The 22,637-nt window shown below is 40.9% G+C and overlaps 1 protein-coding gene across 1 annotated transcript in view; it reads right to left on the minus strand.

Annotated features, from left to right (window-relative positions):
• Positions 1 to 580: 580 nt before the first annotated feature.
• smyd5 (SMYD family member 5) overlaps positions 581 to 22,637 on the minus strand; it is a 28,057-nt gene continuing 6,000 nt past the window's right edge. Inside the window, exons 7-13 of the mRNA XM_063000985.1 lie at positions 21,277 to 21,339; positions 20,712 to 20,782; positions 13,935 to 14,041; positions 7,874 to 7,930; positions 7,675 to 7,769; positions 5,532 to 5,602; positions 581 to 1,019 (exon numbers count right to left, since the gene is read on the minus strand). Of these exons, the coding sequence (XP_062857055.1) occupies positions 881 to 1,019; positions 5,532 to 5,602; positions 7,675 to 7,769; positions 7,874 to 7,930; positions 13,935 to 14,041; positions 20,712 to 20,782; positions 21,277 to 21,339 (603 nt within the window). The 3' untranslated portion in view covers positions 581 to 880. The remainder of the gene's footprint in view (positions 1,020 to 5,531; positions 5,603 to 7,674; positions 7,770 to 7,873; positions 7,931 to 13,934; positions 14,042 to 20,711; positions 20,783 to 21,276; positions 21,340 to 22,637) is intronic.

Below are 22,637 nucleotides of genomic sequence, written 5' to 3' on the forward strand. Positions count from 1 at the left end.
AGATGACCAACTCAAACAGCAGCAATAGATGAGCGATCGTCTCGGACTTTACATCTACAAGGTGGACCAACTAGGTAGGAGTGTCTAATCGAGTGGACAGTGAGTGGACACGGTATTTAAAACCACCAGCACAACACACACTAACACACCACCACCATGTCATTGTTACTGCAGTGCTGAGAATCATCCACCACCAAATAATACCTGCTTTGTGGTGGTCCTGACCATTGAAGAACAGAGTAAAAGCAGGCTAAAAACGTATGTAGAGAAACAGATGGACTACAGTCAGTAATTGTAGAACTACAAATATGGTAAGTGGAGCTGATAAAATGGACAGTGAGTGTAGAAACAAGGAGGTGGTTTTAATGTTATAGCTGATCAGTGTATGTTACTTAGAATAGCATAATTATGTGGTAGGGCTTCATAACTACAGCTGTTCTGCTGAAAAGCTTCACCTTGACTGAATGTGTAATAGTGTTTAATTTATGCAGACTATGAATATTAAAGATGATTTTTAAGATCAAATCAGAGGAATTGTTGTTTTATGCAGGACAGTAAGTATACCAGTATGGCAGCCAAGTGATTTCAAGACACTATCCATTTAATGATTTGATCAGCTGTCTTGGTCTGTAATGTGTACATCTGTGGGGTGTTTATAGGATTTAAATCCTACCATTCGCAGTGGATAAAAATGGCAGCATTTTTCATGAACAACCACTATGTAATGGTATTAAAGGTGTAAAACTTTGTACAAAGTATATTCTGCATAGCCTTGGCTTTTGTTGCATGGACAGAGGTGCAAATACTTTAGGGTGACAGGATTGCACTCTGTATGAGAATACAGCCTGGTGTAAAACATCCACAAAAAGAGACATGATCATCACACATCAGTCATCTCATCCTCCATCTCGTCCCCTTCAGTCTCCCCTTCAGCCTCATCCTCGTCCTCCGAGGTCACATCAGGATCATCCATCTGAGCCATACACTTCTGACACGAGCACACAAAAAGATAGTTCTCTCTGATAACGGAAAAAAAAGAAATTTTTTATTTTAAAGTTCACTAAAAGCATTTTAGAACATTAACAAAAACATCAAACAAGTCCAAATGTGTTTCTAATTCCCTCTAATAACACAACTCCAAGTTTTTAAGGTCTTTTGGGTTTTATAAAGCATCTGTAATAACCAACCAGGTCCACAGCTGGAGATGTCAACAGCAGCCTTTTGAAGTTCAGGTGATTTTTAAGAAATAAGTAAATATACCTGACATAAAATTGTAGCCAGGCAGTTGTAGCCTAGTGTTTAAGGTACTGGACTAGTAAGCAGAAGGTTGCCGGATCAAACCCCAAAACTACCAGGTTGCCACTGTTGGGCCCTTGAGCAAGGCCCTTAACCCTCAATTGCTTAAAACTGTATGCTGTAAGTCGCTTTGAATAAAAAGCGTCTGCTAAATGCCAAAAATGTAAATAAAATTGAATTTCAAAGCAAAGCTAGCCTGTTTTTTTCCCACATGGTGTGAGATCAGGTCATGCACTAATTATTGTGGCACAATGTCTTGGATGGCATTTAATATCTTCTAAAGTGTTTAATATTGGTATGAATGAGTATGAATGAGTATAATAGTGGTAAGACACAAATAATACTACTACTAATAACAGTAATAATAATAATATAGTTTATTAATTATTTATGTTTGTTTGTTTATTAGAATTTTAACGTCATGTTTTACACAATTTGGTTACATTCATAACAGGAAAGGTAGTTACTCATTACACAAGGTTCATCATGGACAATTCTATGTATCTCACCCGGAGTAAACCCACGCAGACACGGGGAGAACATGCAAACTCCACACAGAAAGGACCTGGACCGCCCCACCTGGGGATCGAATCCAAAGACCTTCTAGCTGTGAGGTGACAGTGCTACCCACTTTAATTATTTATGTAATTGACAAGGTTATTTGACCCCTTTATGGCACTTATGAAAAACAATTACTGCTTTTACCACCTTTCTCAGCAATGACTGCCATTAAACTGCCACTTTTCATTATTTCATAGTCTTTTAGATTACTATGAATAAATTGCTTTAAATTAGACATCCTGCAAGGGTTTGGGGTATGAAAAGCCAATTTCAGGTCTCGCAACACCATCTCTATTGGGTTCAAGTTAAGATTTTGACTGTGCCACTCTTGTTAATAATTCAGCTGTAAACTTAATTTTGTACTTTGGATCCTGGTATAGCAAAGCACCCATGCCCTATCAGACTACCGCTGCCTTGTCTGAGTGTTGTTCTGTTCTTACTATGAAATGCTGTAGTGCCTTTTGCCATACATACGACTCTTGATGTCCAAATAGTTCCCATTTTGATTTGTCTGCCCACAGAATGTCATTCCAAGAGGTCTTAAGATCATCCAGGTGAATTTTAAAAAAATTTTAATCTTTCTCTTCTTGTGGTGTTGGAAACACTCTTTAACAGTCTTTTTAGTCAGATTGGAGTAGATTTTGTTGCGTTCTTGGCAGGAAGTATATTTATAAGTAACTTTTTGGCAAATTAAAATAATGTACAGTGTATCACAAAAGTGAGTACACCCCTCACATTTCTGCAGATATTTAAGTATATCTTTTCATGGGACAACACTGACAAAATGACACTTTGACACAATGAAAAGTAGTCTGTGTGCAGCTTATATAACAGTGTAAATTTATTCTTCCCTCAAAATAACTCAATATACAGCCATTAATGTCTAAACCACTGGCAACAAAAGTGAGTACACCCCTTAGTGAAAGTTCCTGAAGTGTCAATATTTTGTGTGGCCACCATTATTTCCCAGAACTGCCTTAACTCTCCTGGGCATGGAGTTTACCAGAGCTTCACAGGTTGCCACTGGAATGCTTTTCCACTCCTCCATGACGACATCACGGAGCTGGCGGATATTCGAGACTTTGCGCTCCTCCACCTTCCGCTTGAGGATGCCCCAAAGATGTTCTATTGGGTTTAGGTCTGGAGACATGCTTGGCCAGTCCATCACCTTTACCCTCAGCCTCTTCAATAAAGCAGTGGTCGTCTTAGAGGTGTGTTTGGGGTCATTATCATGCTGGAACACTGCCCTGCGACCCAGTTTCCGGAGGGAGGGGATCATGCTCTGCTTCAGTATTTCACAGTACATATTGGAGTTCATGTGTCCCTCAATGAAATGTAACTCCCCAACACCTGCTGCACTCATGCAGCCCCAGACCATGGCATTCCCACCACCATGCTTGACTGTAGGCATGACACACTTATCTTTGTACTCCTCACCTGATTGCCGCCGCACATGCTTGAGACCATCTGAACCAAACAAATTAATCTTGGTCTCATCAGACCATAGGACATGGTTCCAGTAATCCATGTCCTTTGTTGACATGTCTTCAGCAAACTGTTTGCGGGCTTTCTTGTGTAGAGACTTCAGAAGAGGCTTCCTTCTGGGGTGACAGCCATGCAGACCAATTTGATGTAGTGTGCGGCGTATGGTCCGAGCACTGACAGGCTGACCCCCCACCTTTTCAATCTCTGCAGCAATGCTGACAGCACTCCTGCGCCTATCTTTCAAAGACAGCAGTTGGATGTGACGCTGAGCACGTGCACTCAGCTTCTTTGGACGACCAACGCGAGGTCTGTTCTGAGTGGACCCTGCTCTTTTAAAACGCTGGATGATCTTGGCCACTGTGCTGCAGCTCAGTTTCAGGGTGTTGGCAATCTTCTTGTAGCCTTGGCCATCTTCATGTAGCGCAACAATTCGTCTTTTAAGATCCTCAGAGAGTTTTTTGCCATGAGGTGCCATGTTGGAACTTTCAGTGACCAGTATGAGAGAGTGTGAGAGCTGTACTACTAAATTGAACACACCTGCTCCCTATGCACACCTGAGACCTAGTAACACTAACGAGTCACATGACATTTTGGAGGGAAAATGACAAGCAGTGCTCAATTTGGACATTTAGGGGTGTAGTCTCTTAGGGGTGTACTCACTTTTGTTGCCGGTGGTTTAGACATTAATGGCTGTATATTGAGTTATTTTGAGGGAAGAATAAATTTACACTGTTATATAAGCTGCACACAGACTACTTTTCATTGTGTCAAAGTGTCATTTTGTCAGTGTTGTCCCATGAAAAGATATACTTAAATATCTGCAGAAATGTGAGGGGTGTACTCACTTTTGTGATACACTGTATGTATAATGACAGCTATCTGGCTGTGTCCAAAACCACATAAAACTGTCCTAAAAATATGTCAAATTAACATTTTAATACATTCTGAAATTTGAAACAGCACCAGGTAAACCACATGCATAATTAGCATGTAAATAAATTAATGGCAGCTGGGAATCCAGACAGCGGTTGCTGACAGTTGGCAGGTTAATTGATATGAAAAAGTTCAGGAGATTGTTGGAGTATTGTATCCAATAAGATGGCAGCTGCAACTGCTGCCAAATGGGCTTCTAAATATTAAATACAAAATTTTAAGTCTTGGACAATTTGTTGTTTTTCCTGGAGGATAAATTCTGTGTTTGGTGTCAAAATGGCAAATTTATACTGTATATTTATAATGTATATCTACATTTATATTGTACTCCTTTACCACAGACACGGCCTCATAACACAAGAGACGTACCGGTTATTCTTCTTGAAGCACAAACTTTTATTCACTTTCCTATCTTTTATTAAATTACCTCCTTCTGCTTCAATTTTCTCCTCTTGTACATTTTGGGATTATTTGTAAATACTTCTCAACATCACTTCTTGGAAAGCCGCCTCAGTTAAACGCTGATATGGAAACATTGCCATCTAATGGCGCGATGAGGTCACTTTGTACGTCACAAAATTGACATGCATTGTGGGAGATGCAGTTTATGTACAATTTTACAGTGTATTTTAAGACAATCATACGTCTTTTAAGCTCTTGCAAGCCACATTAAATGATGTGGCGGGCCTTGAGTTTGACACGTGCTCTAAAGCATTATTAGAGGATTATGAAGTCCTTAAAACTTAAATATTGAATGTAAATGGTTCAATTTATTCATTTATTATGATTTTAAAGTCATGTTTTACACAGTTTTGGTAACATTTATCACAGGACAGGTAATTACTGGTTACACAAGATTCATCATTTCAGGTTTTAATGTCAAACACAGTCATGGACAATTTTGTATCTCCAGTTAACATTGCTGCATATCTGTGTGGGTTTCCTCCGGGAGCTCCGGTTTCCTCCCACAGTCCAGACATGGGGAGAACATGCAAACTCCACACAGAAAGGACCCGGACCACTCCACCTGGGAATCGAACCCAAGACCTTCTTGCTGTAAGGCTGAATGGTTTAAACTAGAAGTTTAAAGATAAACTTGGTAAGTGCAAGTTTTAAAATAAAAATCTGATATGTGCTCTCTGGTATGTGTATTCTAAACCAAAAACCACTTTATAAAATGATAAAAAAAATATATAATCAAGTTGTTTTAACCATTGTAAAAAAAGTTTTAGTTCACAGACATGTGCATTCATTACCTCAGGATCTTGTGCCGGCTATGACAACTTCTGTCACGTTGGCAGCAGTCCAAGTAGCTGATGCAGATTTCCTACAGAGATTCAGATTAATGAATTCACTGAGAGCAATGTTACAGTGAATTAACTCAGGAACAAAACACAAATGTTTAATCCAAGTTATGACCAGACACGTAGATCTCAGTCCAGTAAAATCCACAGCCTGCAGCTTTCATTTACGGCTCAGTTGTAGGCCAAGAACACCAGATTGATTTATCTGGCACCTATCAGCACTGACTCACACTGAATGGATGGTTTTAATCATGTAAGGAAAAGACTGTAGAAAAAAAGGGTCACTTAGAACAATTGTCTGACACCAGATTTAATTTACTGGAAAATTTTTTTTTAGATATGTAGATATCTGGATAAACTGAAAAGCTGTATTTTAGTCATGATGTTCATTAATTTAATGAGGATAAAATATAATACAATTATTTAACTATGGAAATAATTTAAACACGTCTTCTAGCCTAAAAGAGCAGTAATTTAAATGTAGTCACAACTAAAGCAGTGAAGACAAAATTAAGAACAAAAATGGTATTTGTATTACGCTAAAGGAATTCTGTTAACAATGACAAGGAGTGCAAATATTTTAGGCAATTACATACATTTAATTACAACCCCAAATCAGAAAAAGAGATATTTCATGTTTTATCTGCTCAAATTAATTTCATTTATTAATACACCTCCATTCCTGAATTTCAGGCCTGCAACACATTCCAAGAAAAGTTGGGACAGTAAAGCATTTACCACTTTGTAATGTTGCCTATCCTTTTCACCACACTTAAAAGACGTTTTGGCACCGAGGATACCAAGTGATTTAGTGTTTCAGCTTTTATTTTGTCCCATTCTTTAATGCACGTTTCCACTGTGTGACGGTCCATCCTAGATGCCTCAGAGCCCAGAGAAGTTGATGCTGCTTCTGGACATGGTTAACATAAGGCTTCTTTTTTGCACAGTAAAGTTTTAAGTGGCATTTGTGCATGTAACTCTGTATTGTAGTGCTTGACAAAGGTTTGCCAAAGTAATCCCTCACCCATGTGGTTATATCAGCTATTGTTGAGTGGCGGTTCTTGATGCAGTGCCGTCTGAGGGATCAAAGATCACAGGCGTTCAGCTTAAGCTTGCACCCTTGGCCTTTACGCACTAAAATTCCTCCCAATTCCTTAAATCGTTAAATGATATTATGCACTGTAGAGGGAGAAATATGCAAATCCCTTCCAATCATCAAAGATTCTCTTTCCCTTTCCTGGATGCTGCTTTTGTACCAGATCATGATTACAATCACCTGTTGACATCACCTGTTTGGAATCACATCATTATTTCGTTTTTTCACCTCTTTACTAGCCATAAATTGCCCCTGTCCCAAGTTTTTTAGGAATGTGTTGCAGGCCTGAAAAGCAAATGTAAGGAACACTGCATTTTTATTAGCATTTTCCATACTGCCCCAACTTTTTCTGATTTGGGGTTGTATATGTTTATAATTTTTATATATATATATATTTTTTAAACGATTCCTGTAGCATAATTATGCATGATGACTCTGCTTACACCTAATTTCATTTCATTTAAGTATTTAAAATCAAGCTTGGCCAAAATATTATTCAGGATGCTGGAGCTCAAACAAAATTGTATTACAAAATACTATTAAATAAATAAAAAATACTAATAATTACATTTTTAATTCTTTGCCAACATGTTTGCTCAGGATTACTTGAGCTCATTTATTTCTATCTTACTAATCTGAGATCAAGAATACTGGCATTTTTCCAGGCACAATTATGATGCTGAACCAAATGATGTTATAAGATTTATTTTCATTTAATGTTTCTTAGTCTGTACTGAAAAAAATATTTTTGACCACGCTAGAAGAGTTGTGGACTTTCACTTAGGGGTGAAAAACATTCCAGAAATGCCAAGCTCAAAAATGGCACAAGAGTGAGCAAATGTAAGCCTCTTTACTTTCTCTGACAAGCTGCTAAAACAGCAACAATCCTCTTCCTGCACTCTAATACCAACTGACAATACTAGACTTAAAGCCTTTTAACATCAGTGCCTAAGCCTTACGATGGGCTGTATTCCACATTAAACATCACCCTCCACTGACCTCGCCAGGGACGATATCAGTCAGGGCGCTCAGGTGAAGCTGAAAGTTGTTGTCTGGGAAGGAGGCCTCTGCATTGGGCACACAACTGTGGTTACCTTGACAACAAAAGAGATGAGGCGAGGTGACCTTTTGACATACTCAGAACTGAAATTATATTTGTGTAAGGTAAAGAGATAAAAGTGCAAACTGATAGTCTTACATGAACTTTGTAGAAGGAAGAGCCCAGAACCTTCACAGTTGAGAAAGTCTCCCGTTTCTGTAGGACAAGCAAAAAGTTATTTATGACCATCTTTAAAGACCATCCATTTATTAAATATATATACAGTATATTTACATTTACATTTTCGGCATTTAGCAGACGCTTTTATCCAAAGCGACTTACAGTTGTGACAGTATACAGTCTAAGCAATTGAGGGTTAAGGGCCTTGCTCAAGGGCCCAACAGTGGCAACCTGGTAGTGGTGAGGCTTGAACCGGCAACCTTCTGAATACTGGACCAGTACCTTAACCACTAGGCTACACTGCCGACTATATATATATATATATATACAGGGGTTGGACAATGAAACTGAAACACCTGGTTTTAGACCACAATAATTTATTAGTATGGTGTAGGGCCTCCTTTTGCGGCCAATACAGCGTCAATTCGTCTTGGAAATGACATATACAAGTCCTGCACAGTGGTCAGAGGGATTTTAAGCCATTCTTCTTGCAGGAGAGTGGCCAGGTCACTACGTGATGCTGGTGGAGGAAAACGTTTCCTGACTCGCTTCTCCAAAACACCCCAAAGTGGCTCAATAATATTTAGATCTGGTGACTGTGCAGGCCATGGGAGATGTTCAACTTCACTTTCATGTTCATCAAACCAATCTTTCACCAGTCTTGCTGTGTGTATTGGTGCATTGTCATCCTGATACACGGCACCGCCTTCAGGACACAATGTTTGAACCATTGGATGCACATGGTCCTCCAGAATGGTTCGGTAGTCCTTGGCAGTGACGCGCCCATCTAGCACAAGTATTGGGCCAAGGGAATGCCATGATATGGCAGCCCAAACCATCACTGATCCACCCCCATGCTTCACTCTGGGCATGCAACAGTCTGGGTGGTACGCTTCTTTGGGGCTTCTCCAAACCGTAACTCTCCCGGATGTGGGGAAAACAGTAAAGGTGGACTCATCAGAGAACAATACATGTTTCACATTGTCCACAGCCCAAGATTTGCGCTCCTTGCACCATTGAAACCGACGTTTGGCATTGGCACGAGTGACCAAAGGTTTGGCTATAGCAGCCCGGCCGTGTATATTGACCCTGTGGAGCTCCCGACGGACAGTTCTGGTGGAAACAGGAGAGTTGAGGTGCACATTTAATTCTGCCGTGATTTGGGCAGCCGTGATTTTATGTTTTTTGGATACAATCCGGGTTAGCACCCATCTGGTCACAGATGCGCCAGCAAGACGTGCACCAACAATTTGTCCTCTTTTGAACTCTGGTATGTCACCCATAATGTTGTGTGCATTGCAATATTTTGAGCAAAACTGTGCTCTTACCCTGCTAATTGAACCTTCACACTCTGCTCTTACTGGTGCAATGTGCAATTAATAAAGATTGGCCACCAGACTGGTCCAATTTAGCCATGAAACCTCCCACACTAAAATGACAGGTGTTTCAGTTTCATTGTCCAACCCCTGTATATACCGACTAGCCATAACATTAAAACCACCTCCTTGTTTCTACACTCACTGTCCATTTTATCAGCTTCACTTACCATATAGGAGCACTTTGTAGTTCAACAATTACTGAGTCTGTCTGTTTCTCTGTATGCTTTGTTAGCCCCCTTTCATGCTGTTCTTCAATGGTCAGGACCCCCATAGGTCCACTACAGAGTAGGTATTATTTGGGTGGTGGATCATTTTGAACACTGCAGTGACGCTGACATGGTGGTGGTGTGTTAGTGTGTGTTGTGCTGGTATGAGTGGATAAGACACAGCAATGCTGATGGAGTTTTTAAACACCTCACTGTCACTGCTGGACTGAGAATAGTCCACCAACCAAAAATATATCCAGCCAACAGCACCCCATAGGTAGCGTCCTGTGACCACTGATGAAGGTCTAGAAGATGACCAACTCAGACAGCAGCAATAGATGAGCGATCGTCTCGGACTTTACATCTACAAGGTGGACCAACTAGGTAGGAGTGTCTAATAGAGTGGACAATGAGTGGACACGGTATTTAAAAACACCAGTAGCGCTGCTCTGTCTGATCCACTCATACCAGCACAACACACACTAGCACACCACCACCATGTCATTGTAACTGCAGTGCTGAGAATGATCCATCACCTAAATAATACCTGCTCTGTGGTGGTCCTGTGGGGGTCCTGACCATTAAAAAACAGGATGGAAGCAGGCTAAAAAAGCATGCAGAGAAACAGATGGACTACAGTCAGTAATTGTAGAACTACAAAGTGGTCCTATATGGTAAGTGGAGCTGATAAAATAGACAGTGAGTGTAGAAACAAGGAAGTGGTTTAAATGTTATGGTTGATCGGTGTGTGTATGTGTATATATATATATATATATACAGTGTATCACAAAAGTGAGTACACCCCTCACATTTCTGCAGATATTTAAGTATATCTTTTCATGGGACAACACTGACAAAATAACACTTTGACACAATGAAAAGTAGTCTGTGTGCAGCTTATATAACAGTGTAAATTTATTCTTCCCTCAAAATAACTCAATATACAGCCATTAATGTCTAAACCACCGGCAACAAAAGTGAGTACACCCCTTAGTGAAAGTTCCTGAAGTGTCAATATTTTGTGTGGCCACCATTATTTCTCAGAACTGCCTTAACTCTCCTGGGCATGGAGTTTACCAGAGCTTTACAGAATGCCACTGGAATGCTTTTCCACTCCTCCATGACGACATCACGGAGCTGGCGGATATTCGAGACTTTGCGCTCCTCCACATTCCGCTTGAGGATGCCCCAAAGATGTTCTATTGGGTTTAGGTCTGGAGACATGCTTGGCCAGTCCATCACCTTTACCCTCAGCCTCTTCAATAAAGCAGTGGTCGTCTTAGAGGTGTGTTTGGGGTCATTATCATGCTGGAACACTGCCCTGCGACCCAGTTTCCGGAGGGAGGGGATCATGCTCTGCTTCAGTATTTCACAGTACATATTGGAGTTCATGTGTCCCTCAATGAAATGTAACTCCCCAACACCTGCTGCACTCATGCAGGCCCAGACCATGGCATTCCCACCACCATGCTTGACTGTAGGCATGACACACTTATCTTTGTACTCCTCACCTGATTGCCGCCACACATGCTTGAGACCATCTGAACCAAACAAATTAATCTTGGTCTCATCAGACCATAGGACATGGTTCCAGTAATCCATGTCCTTTGTTGACATGTCTTCAGCAAACTGTTTGCGGGCTTTCTTGTGTAGAGACTTCAGAAGAGGCTTCCTTCTGGGGTGACAGCCATGCAGACCAATTTGATGTAGTGTGCGGCGTATGGTCTGAGCACTGACAGGCTGACCCCCCACCTTTTCAATCTCTGCAGCAATGCTGACAGCACTCCTGCGCCTATCTTTCAAAGACAGCAGTTGGATGTGACGCTGGGCACGTGCACTCAGCTTCTTTGGACGACCAACGCGAGGTCTGTTCTGAGTGGACCCTGCTCTTTTAAAACTCTGGATGATCTTGGCCACTGTGCTGCAGCTCAGTTTCAGGGTGTTGGCAATCTTCTTGTAGCCTTGGCCATCTTCATGTAGCGCAACAATTCGTCTTTTAAGATCCTCAGAGAGTTCTTTGCCATGAGGTGCCATGTTGGAACTTTCAGTGACCAGTATGAGAGAGTGTGAGAGCTGTACTACTAAATTGAACACACCTGCTCCCTATGCACACCTGAGACCTAGTAACACTAACGAGTCACATGACATTTTGGAGGGAAAATGACAAGCAGTGCTCAATTTGGACATTTAGGGGTGTAGTCTCTTAGGGGTGTACTCACTTTTGTTGCCGGTGGTTTAGACATTAATGGCTGTATATTGAGTTATTTTGAGGGAAGAATAAATTTACACTGTTATATAAGCTGCACACAGACTACTTTTCATTGTGTCAAAGTGTCATTTTGTCAGTGTTGTCCCATGAAAAGATATACTTAAATATCTGCAGAAATGTGAGGGGTGTACTCACTTTTGTGATACACTGTATATATATATATATATATATATATATATATATATATATATTATATTATATTATATTATATTAATTACATATAATATATTATATATTGTTTATGCATTTTTTCCCTTTTTTCTTCCAACTTTTAGCGCTTCCAATTGCCCCATTGTGTCATGCTTCCTCTCCACCAATGCCAGCCCCAGCTCCGATTAAGGATAACGAAGCTAACCCACGCCCCCTCCGACACGTGGGCAGCAGCCGCATGCATTTTGTCACTTACACCAGATGAGATCAGCTGCGGACCAGCTCTGTGTACAGAGAGACACACCCTGATCCGCACTTTCTCTCCGTCTCTGTGCGGTCGGCATCAATCAGCCAGCAGAGGTTGTAGTTGCATCAGTCATAAAGGGGTTCCTATCCGGCTCAATACCCCACCCCTATATGAACAACAGGCCAATCGTTGTTCATGTAGCTGCTCAGCCCAGCCGGCAGGCAGAGCTGAGACTCGATGCGATGTATTTGAGATCCCAGCTCTGGTGTGTTTTTACATTTATTAAACCAATTTTACTATTCAGCTCACCAGAAGATGTGTTTTATAGACTATATGACCTAAAGTATTCGGACACCTGACCATAAGTTTGCTGGACATCCCATTCCAAAAACAAATGGTACAACGGATCTTCAAAACGTTTCCGCACTTTTATATTTCCATTGGAACCAGTGAGTGCGGGAGGAGTAGTAATTGGTCATGTCAGAGAGACTGAAAGAGCTTATAGTCCGAATTTTGCACAATCCACCGTTCCATCTTTTTGGACGCTCAAAGAAGCTTTAAGGGGAAGAAGATTTTCATATGATGATGATGTGAAAGCAGCGGTGCATCAGTGGCTATCAAAAACCAATTAACCAAAAGCTCAACCTTAAACATTTTTTGCTGATGGCATTAAAAAAGTTGGTACGACACTGGGAAACATGCATCAATAGGTGACTTAAAATTTCTGATAAATAGTTTTTAAAAGTGCGGAAACTTTTTGAAGAACTCTTGTATTAAAATAGAGTGACCTCTATGTGATCATTTAGCTATAACAACTGCCAGTCTTTTAAGAAAGCTTCTCACAAGGCTTTCAAGTACAGTGGTACCTTGTAACTCAACGTTCCCTAAACTCAAAATCTTTGAAACTCAACGCCCCTCGTCGAGAAATTTGTACTCTTAAACTCAACGTTTCCCTTAAACTCAACGTGTTCAGTTATCAGGTAATACGTCATCAAAGTGTGCATATGAGAAGAATCTGCATTTGTGTGGAATAACCATCTTTGAAAGCATCCACATGTATCTGTGTTTAACTGGATTTTCTTCACTGTTTCACTTTTAAACTTGTGTTATACAGTAGCTCGGGGTTCTGAAAAAATTGTGAAATCAGCTTTTTATTTTAGTGTGATTTTATATTATATTATATTTGTGTTGTTTTCAGTGTATAAGTGTCAAAAACAACCCCATTATTTTACATAAGTCTAAAATATATGCAGTTCCACGGGACCATGAAACTCAATGCCAGTCCCAAAACCAATTGAAGTTGAGTTTCAAGGTACCACTGTATGTCTGTGGGAAATTGTGCACATTCAGTCAAAATAGCATTTGTATGGCTGATTTTTAGGGCACTGGTTATGGTCAAGAAAGCCTTAATTGTTGTTTCAGTTCATTCCCGAGCTGTTCAGTGGGGCTGAGGTCGGGGCTCTGTGCAGGACACTGGGGTTTCCTTTAAATTAAGCTTTTCTTCATGTCCTTGTAGACCTACTTTGTGGGGCACAGTCAGGCTGGAACAGGAAAGGGTCTTCCTTGGAAGCATATTTGCATTTATACGATTGTTTTATATTATATTACACCTGTTAACAATTACTGAGGCAGACATACATGAATTCAAAAACTAGAAGAGGTGTCCCAACACTTTTGACCATATAGTGTATACAGAACACATTGTATGAATCGTGTTTTACAAGCACTGAATAGTGTGTGTTAGTGTATGCATATGTCTGTTATTCTGTGTATTTGAATGAACAGTGACCTTTATCAATGTCCTTGTATAACTGGTCAATAAAAGCATCCAGTTGCTCCCTCTGCTGCTGAGGAAGCTCCAGTGCATCACATGCATGAACCCACTGACTGAGAGAACTACAAAGAAAGACAAAAAACAAAAACGTCTTCAGTAGCTGATGAATCCTGATCAGAGGGACTGGGATGCCAGAACAAATCCTGGGCACAATGCCAGTCTATTGCATGGCATAGCTCACTCAATCATACACAGATGTAATTTAAAGCTACTACACAGACGGACATGGGTTATTTTTTATAAGGAATTTAACATCATGTTTTACACTTTGGTTACATTCATGATGGTAGTTACTGGTTACACAAGATTCATCAGTTCACAAGTTTAATGTCAAACACAGTCATGGACAATTTTGTTTTTCCAATTCACCTCACTTGCATGTTTTTGGACTGTAGGAGGAAACCGGAGCTCCCAAAGGAAACCCACACAGACACAGGGAAAACATGCAAACTCCACATAGAAAAGACCCAGACCACCCCACCTTAGGATCGATTTGATTAGTCTTTTCAAACTAGGGGTGTGTGGCTCCGGTCCTAGACGTCTGGGGTCTGAGCAGTCTGGTGCTCTCGTGTTTGTCAGATTTACTGGCGCTGCGTGTTGGCTTCTGGTTTCATCTGGCTTCTCGCCTCTAGGACCCCTTCTCGCAGCACACCCCAAATATAGACAAAGGCGCAGAGCTTGGGGATTCATGACCTTGTTACCTGCTCGCTCTCCCTTTCAGTCATGCTGTAATAATTAGGGTTGCCAGAGTCTAAAGCTACTCTCTCTCTGTAACTGACATTTTACTCTTAACGATTTCACATTGTAACTACATTTTCTGTTGTTTTACCCCGAGGTGGTTCTAACGGAAACCTGTTTACCCTCTCGAGGTTAAAGACCGCAAGTCAAGACTGCAGTGCCAACAATGCTGCTCCTACTAGATGCGATGGGAGGTGTTTGCACAAAAAATACAACGGACTTTATCACAGACTGGACTGAACAATAAAGAACTCCAATAACTTTTTTGCTAGTTACAACTTTCAGTTCAATTATATTTTGTTTTTATGATTTGTGTAAATCCTATTTATTTAAATTATCCTCCAGGCCCTTAAAGAGAATGGGGGTCCCTGCTAAGTCTGGTTCCTCTCAAGGTTTCCTCCTGTAATTTTTAAGGGAGTTTTTCCTTGCCACTGTTGCCCTCGGCTTGCTCAATAGGGGGTTTTGGTCTGTTGGTCCTGGATTCTGTAAAGTTGCTTTGAGACAATGTCCATTGTAAAAAGTGCTATATAAATAAATTTGACTTGACTTGACTTTTTGCTGTGAGGCGACAGTGCTACCCACCGAGCCACTGTGCCGCCCGACTGGCATGGGTTAAACAACTACACACAGACATTTAATCAACACAAAGTTTAGATCCATGTACCAAGCTTCCTGGATCTAAGTAGCAACAACACTACAACATTCTTTTAATATCACTTTCTGCTATTCTCATCAGAGTTGTGTTGAGTTCTGTGCCAAAGGGTATTACTGGGCACGAAGCAGAACTACATCTTAAACAGGGCACCAGCCCATAGCAGTACAACACACACACTGACTACCTCACTCACACCTAGGGGGATGCTAAAGCAGCCAATCAATCCTCTGCGTGTTTTGGGAGGTGGAAGGAAACCAGAGTACACAGTCTCAGTCAAATAAATCATGTCAAAGTCTTCATAGCCAGTGAACAGGGGCAAGGATCATACCCAGATCTATAGGAACCATGTTGCTGTGTGATACCCACTCTACCAGCTGAATGCCCATGCTGGCCCAGTATTCATCATTATGTTTCTGTCATTGCTGTTTATAATTAATGTATTCTCTAATTGTTCAGACAATCATAGTCTGACAGTTTGTTGTTGTTGTTGTTTCTTTCTTTAATTAACACCAGCTTTCATTTCTTACAGGGTTGGCTAATAATGCCAAACTTATGTAACACTGTGGGTGTAGCTGTCTAATGTGCTAGTTTTCAAGCTCTTCAGTTCCAATCCCAGGCAGAGTTACTGCCCTGGCTGGTCATTCAAACATGCAGCATTGGCTATGCCTGAGGGTGGGAGGTTGACTGGGCTTCATTGCTGGTGTACAATTGTGACTTTTGATGTCTGGTTGAGGTATCTGCCTTAATAATGGGGTATTCACAAAGTTAATATAAGAGAAGATGCAGCCAGTGCGTGTGCACATGTAGGATGGGATGTGTGATTAGCTCAGCTCTACTTGGCCAAAAAACGTCCTACCTGTGCTTTTTCCATAATAAACTCATTCCTAATTTTGTTCATCATTGTCACTCCCAATGAGAATTGGGAATAGCATTTTCATCTTCACTTCCAGTTCCTAACTGCAAGTTCTGCAACTGTTCTTTTTCTGTGACTTAATAAATTGAACACATACACCGATCAGCCATAACATTCACTCACTGTCCATTTTATCAGCTCCACCTACCATATAGAAGCACTTTGTAGTTCTACAATTACTGACTGTAGTCCATCTGGTTCCCTGCATGCTTTGTTAGCCCCCTTTTATGCTGTTCTAGATTGGTCAGGACCCCCACAGGACCACCACAGAGTAGGTATTACTTGAGTGGTGAGTCATTCTCAGCACTGCAGTGACGCTGACATGGTGGTTGTGTGTTAGTGTGTGTTGTGCTGGTATGAGTGGATAAGACACAGAAATGCTGATGGAGTTTTTAAACACCTCACTGTCACTGCTGGACTGAGAATTGTCCACCAACCAAAAACAGCGAGCCAAGAGTGCCCCGTGGGAGTGTAGAAACAAGGAGGTGGTTTTAATGTTATGGCTGATCGGTGTACATCTTTGCCCAAAAATGTAAAAAGAAAATCAAAATATACATAAACTTGCTTTATTTAACTTTGTGGCTTGGTCTTCCAATTACATATGACAACAGCTGGTCTCCAGTCTTAGTCAAAAGAAATTCAACACCAAAAAAGTCACAAATTCAAAGCTGCTAGAAATTATATATCTCAAGTTAGACTGAGGTTTGTAGCTGATCACATGCACAAAGAAAAAGCAGCAGGGGGTCGTCTTTCCTTTATGGCAGCCCCTAATCCCATGGTGATGAAAAGCTTGTTTGACTACATAGTGTCTCCTATGTTTTAGCAGCTTCTGATTCATGACAGACCTGTTTTGTGTAGAATTTTAAATAAAACCTGAACCTCTGGATATATTTCCTCTCAGGATAAGGTGACAGTTTTGTTGTTTTTGTCATGGACACAATTTTATGTATTTTTAAAGAGATGCGCTCCAAAAAGCACTATTTATATAGGTAAATGATGTTTGTTTATTAGGATTTTAACGTCATGGTTTTACACTTTGGTAACATTCATGACAGGAACGGTAGTTACTCATTACACACAAGGTTCATCAGTTCACAAAGTTATATCAAACACAGTCATGGACAATTTAGTGTCTCCAATTCACCTGATTTGCATGTCTTTGGACTGTGGGAGGAAACCGGAGCACCCGGAGGAAACCCACGCAGACACGGGGAGAACATGCAAACTCCACACAGAAAGGAACCGGACCGCCCCACCTGGGGATCAAACCCAGAACCTTCTTTCTGTGAGGCGACAGTGCTACCCACTGAGCCACCGTGCCGCCTTATAGGCAAATGAAGCCACCAGCTGTAGTAATACCTAAACAACAACAAGGAATAAGCAGGTCACGTCACAAAATGAAAAGACCTTGGAGCTTCCTCTGCATATAAATATAAAATCTGTGTGATTTTAAGTTGTAGTATGTATGAATTAGACTCAGCAAGATATTAAAAAGTTTAAATTCATTAATGTTTTTAGATAAAGAATTGTGTTCATTTAGTCACAAGAAAAGAACAGTTGAAGAAATAACTGAAATCCCAATACTACCATGACATGCATTTCCCCTACACTTATCTAACGTTACCTGTACTGAGCTTGTGCTGTAAATTTGACCAAAACAGTGATCCCTATGTTAAATATTACACAAATACTTGATTTGGTGGTCATATTATGGTATAACGAGGTAATGTATGAAGATTTGATAGCATGAGCGATTGAACTGTAAATAGACTTTTTCCATGCAGGCATATGGTGCCATCTAAAGGTGGAACACTGAAATTACATCTCCTTCATTTAGCAGACGCTCTTATCCAGAGCTCTTATCTACAGTAAACATTACCATACTCTAGTTCAAGTAAACAACAGTCCAAGAACACAAATCTGCTGAAACCCTGTTAAAACATGTTTTTTAGGAAATAAGAGTGTTAGTAAGTACAACCCCAAATCAGAAACATACATTTACTTTGACTTTTATTTGATTGCAGACAGTTTGAACCCAAGATATTTCATGTTTTATCTGCTCAACTTCATTTAATTTATTAATAAACATCCATTTCTGCATTTCAGGTCTGTAACACATTCCAAAAAAAGTTGGGACAGGGCAATTTAGGGCTAGTAATGAGGTGAAAAAACTAAATAATGATGTGATTCCAAACAGGTGATGTCAACAGGTGATTGTAATCATGGTTTGGAACAGTCTTTAATGGCCAGAGGATCTCCAGTTTGTCCACAAATGCGTGAAAAAAATTACTGAAATGTTTAAAAACAATGTACCTCAAAGAAAGATTGGAAGGGAGTTGCATATTTCTCCCTCTACAGTGCATAATATCATCAAACCATTCAAGGAATCGGGTGGAATCAAGCTGAACGTCCGTGATCTTTGATCCCTCAGATGGCACTGCATCAAGAACCGCCACTCAACAACAGCTGATATAACCACATGGGCAAGAGATTACTTTGGCAAACCTTTGTCAAGCACTACAATACAGAGTTACATGCACAAATGCCACTTCAAACTTTGCTGTGCAAAAAAGAAGCCTTATGTTAACCACGTCCAGAAGCGGCGTCGACTTCTCTGGGCTCGGAGGCATCTAGGATGGACCATCACACAGTGGAAACGTGTATTGTGATCAGATGAATCAGCATTCCAGGTCCTTTTTGGAAAAAAATGGACGCTGTGTGCCCCAGACCAAAGACGAAAAGGACCATCCAGACAGTTATCAACAACAAGTCCAAAAGCCAGGGTCTGTCATGGTATGGGGCTGTGTCAGTGCCCTTGGCAAAGGTCATTTACAATTCTGTGACGTCATCTTTTCCAGGGGCGTCCATGCATTTTTCAACAAGACAATGCAAAACCACACGCTGCACACATTACAAAGGCATGGGTGTGGAAGAAGAGGGTACAGGTACTGGAATGGCCTGCCTGCAGTCCTGACCTGGCCACAATAGAGAATTTTAAAATGAAAAATGCGACAACGACGACCCCGTACTGTTGCACATTTTAAGACGTGTTTGCAGGAAGAATGGGACAAAATAAAAACTTAAACACTAAATCACTTGGTCTCCTCAGTGCCAAAACTTATTTTAAGTGTGGTGAAAAGGAATTGCAACATTACAAAGTGGTAAATGCTTTACTGTCCCAACTTTTTTTGGAATGTGTTGCAGACCTGAAATGCAGGAATGGATGTTTATTAATAAATGAAATGAAGTTGAGCAGACAAAACATGAAATATCTCAGGTTCATCCTGTCTGCAATTAAATAAAAGTCAAAGTAAATGTAAGAAACTCTGTGTTTTTTATTATGTGCATTTTCCATACTGTCTCAACTTTTTCTGATTTGGGGTTGTACATGTTAGTTCTCAGTTTAAGTGCTTAGTAAAGAGGTGGGTTTTTAATCGTCTTTTGAAGACAGCGGTGGAGGATCAAGGCGAGCAAGACTAGTGGCTCTGAGGTTGCATGGTACAGACCGGGGTTTATGAGTTCTCTAAGGTAGTTTGGAGCTTGGATTTTTGGCTTTGTAGGCAAGCATCAGTGTTTTAGACTGAATGCGGGCAGCTACAGGAAGCAAGTGAGGAGAACGCAGCAGACGCTTAATTCTGCACTAAGAGTTCAGTGCAGAGTTCATGTACTTGGAACTACAGTACCCAACATCAATCATCAACACCAAGAAAACATAATTCACTAAAACCACAGAAGCTGAAAATTTTGTTTGTAAAAATGGTTAATGGTAAAATTAACAATGCATCATTAAAAGATAAATAAAGAATTAAACAGCTTTCTAGGTAGTTACCAGGATTACTATAAACAACACCTTGCCACAACCACTGACAACTTCACATATTGAAAAGAGAACGACCTAGCCAACCAGCGCTGAGATTTCGAGCTCTCGAGTTCAAATCTCAGGTGGTGCTACTGACCTGGCCAGGCATTCAAACAGGCACAACTGGATGTGCCTGAGGGAGAGAGGTTGAATATCGACCTGGCTGGGTGAGGCACCTATCTGTAATAGTGATGGATGATTTTTGGGGGAAACATAGTGGGTAAGGCTGGCAACTGCCACATGTAGGAGGGGGAATGTGATAGTCTCAGCTCTCCTCAGTCAGCGCGAAGATGGTACAAAAGTGGACAAGGCGATGATTCAATTAGGCAGAAGTGGGAGAATGGAATTGAATGCCATAAAAACCAGTGGCAAAAAGATTACCACAATTCAAGGGGAATGGAAACCAGTCTGGCATTTTTTTAGTATCTTAGAATTCTTCTCATGATGTACCACTATAGCATGTAACCACTCACAGCAGTGCTAGCTTATGTTCGATAAACAACATAATGAAATCATTATGCCTTGAGGAAGAATAAAAGGAAACAGAAATGTAATAACATGACTAACCTGGTGCCGATTCCTTGTCCATTGGTCCCAACAAGAGCAAAGAGAGAACGAAACCCCTCTGGAGTGTACCACTACAAAACATAAACTCACTTTTATTCATAGCATTATTGTATATACTTACCATAAACAAAAAACACTGTTACATATATATTTTTATATTAATAATGTTTTTCCAAGTTTAGACAAATGGTACGTAAAGATCCTGCAAATTCTGCTTATTATTTCTACAGTGGGTAGCACTGTCGCCTTACAGCATAAAGAGCCTGTGTTCGATTACCCGGCTGGGTGCTAAAGGTCTTTTCTGTGTAGAGCTTGCATGTTCCCCCTGTTCCAAGTGCTCTCTTGTTTCCTACCATAAGTCCAAAGATATGCCCTCAAGCAAAGTGGAGATTGCCCTAAGTGTGTGTGTGTGTGTGTGTGTGTGTGTGTATTTGCCCTGTGATGCCCTGGCGACCTGTCCAAGGTGTTTCCTACGTTTCACCTAGAAAATCAGACCCACCGCGACCCCGACCAGTAGTGGTAAAACAATGAAGGATTTACTGAATGAGTTATTTTCTGTACTAACCTGACTTAGGTGATCGTCGTAGAGTGCTGTGGAGAAAAGATTACGCAACTGCGCCAACTGTCCCTGTGGTGGGAGGAAAATAAATGTTAAAACAATATACATAAACTGGCATTTCTGCTAGCCTACCACCACTGAGATCTGAGTTTGAGTCTCAGTACGTTTAGGTGCCAACACAGACGCAATTGGCTTTGTCTGATGAGATGGGGTGTGGGGGACCTCTGCTGGCTGTTGAGTCACCTGCAAGAGATATGGTGGGCTCACAGGTGGTTGTGGGCAGCACTTAATGCTTGCCTGTCGTAGGGGGTGTGTGACAGTCTGCTGCTCTTCTCTTAGGTGGGGGATATAACATGGAATATGACCAGATGGGTTAGGGGCTTTTCCACTTATATTCAATATCTAGAAAGCTTCAGAGGAAGAATTATCCATATTTATTTATTTTTACAAAGTGCTTGATCCGTCAGGCCCTGTAGTACATGTGAACAACCATTGCAAGGCAGAAATGCACCCTGAATAGAGGTTTATTGTGGGGAATCACACACTGACCCATTTACTCACACCTAAGAAGTTTAAAGGATCCAATCAACCCTCTGCAAGCTTGTGGTAGTTAGAGGGTGGGAATCAACCATACACACATTACACACACCTAGGAGAAATTTAGAACAGCGAATCACACAACAGTGTGGTTTTGGAATCTAAAAAAAAAAAAGTGTCTGTTCATGCATGTTCAATAATCCAGGTACACAAATCCACAAAGTTGAATCAGTTCATCTGGACACAAGTTTGTTGTAGAGATACATTTCTCCACTCAATCCAAGTGACTTCTTCAGTCTGAAAGTACCACATTTCACGGACCACATCATCGGTGGACAAACACATCAAGTTCACAAGGGAGGATGCAAGCAACAACAGTTTAGCCTTCTTAGACTGTGAAATTGCTATTTAAGATGGGGGACGTTTGAAAGTAAATGTGTACCGCAAACCAACACACACGGACCAGTACTTAAGGTTTGACTCCCATCATCCTTTGGAGCACAAACTAGGAGTCATCAGGAAGCTGCACCACCGGGCGAACAGCATCCCCACAGACACTACGGCCAAGGATAGAGAGAAATCTCATGTCAAGAAGGCCCTGGGTGAATGTGGTTATCCCAACTGGGCATTCGTAAAAGCGGGAAAAATGCCCAAACACAGCTCCAGTGGATCGAAGGGAGGAGAAGGACAACCGCGGCCTAAGCGCAAACCAGTGGTGATTTCGTATGTGGCGGGAGTAGCAGAACAATTGAGACTGATATTCTCCAAACACCGTGTTTCAGTTGCTTTCAAACCCCAGAACACGCTACGCCAGAAATGAGTTCACCCTA

Source organism: Trichomycterus rosablanca, chromosome 1 (assembly GCF_030014385.1).
Source record: "Trichomycterus rosablanca isolate fTriRos1 chromosome 1, fTriRos1.hap1, whole genome shotgun sequence".
NCBI lineage: Eukaryota > Metazoa > Chordata > Actinopteri > Siluriformes > Trichomycteridae > Trichomycterus > Trichomycterus rosablanca.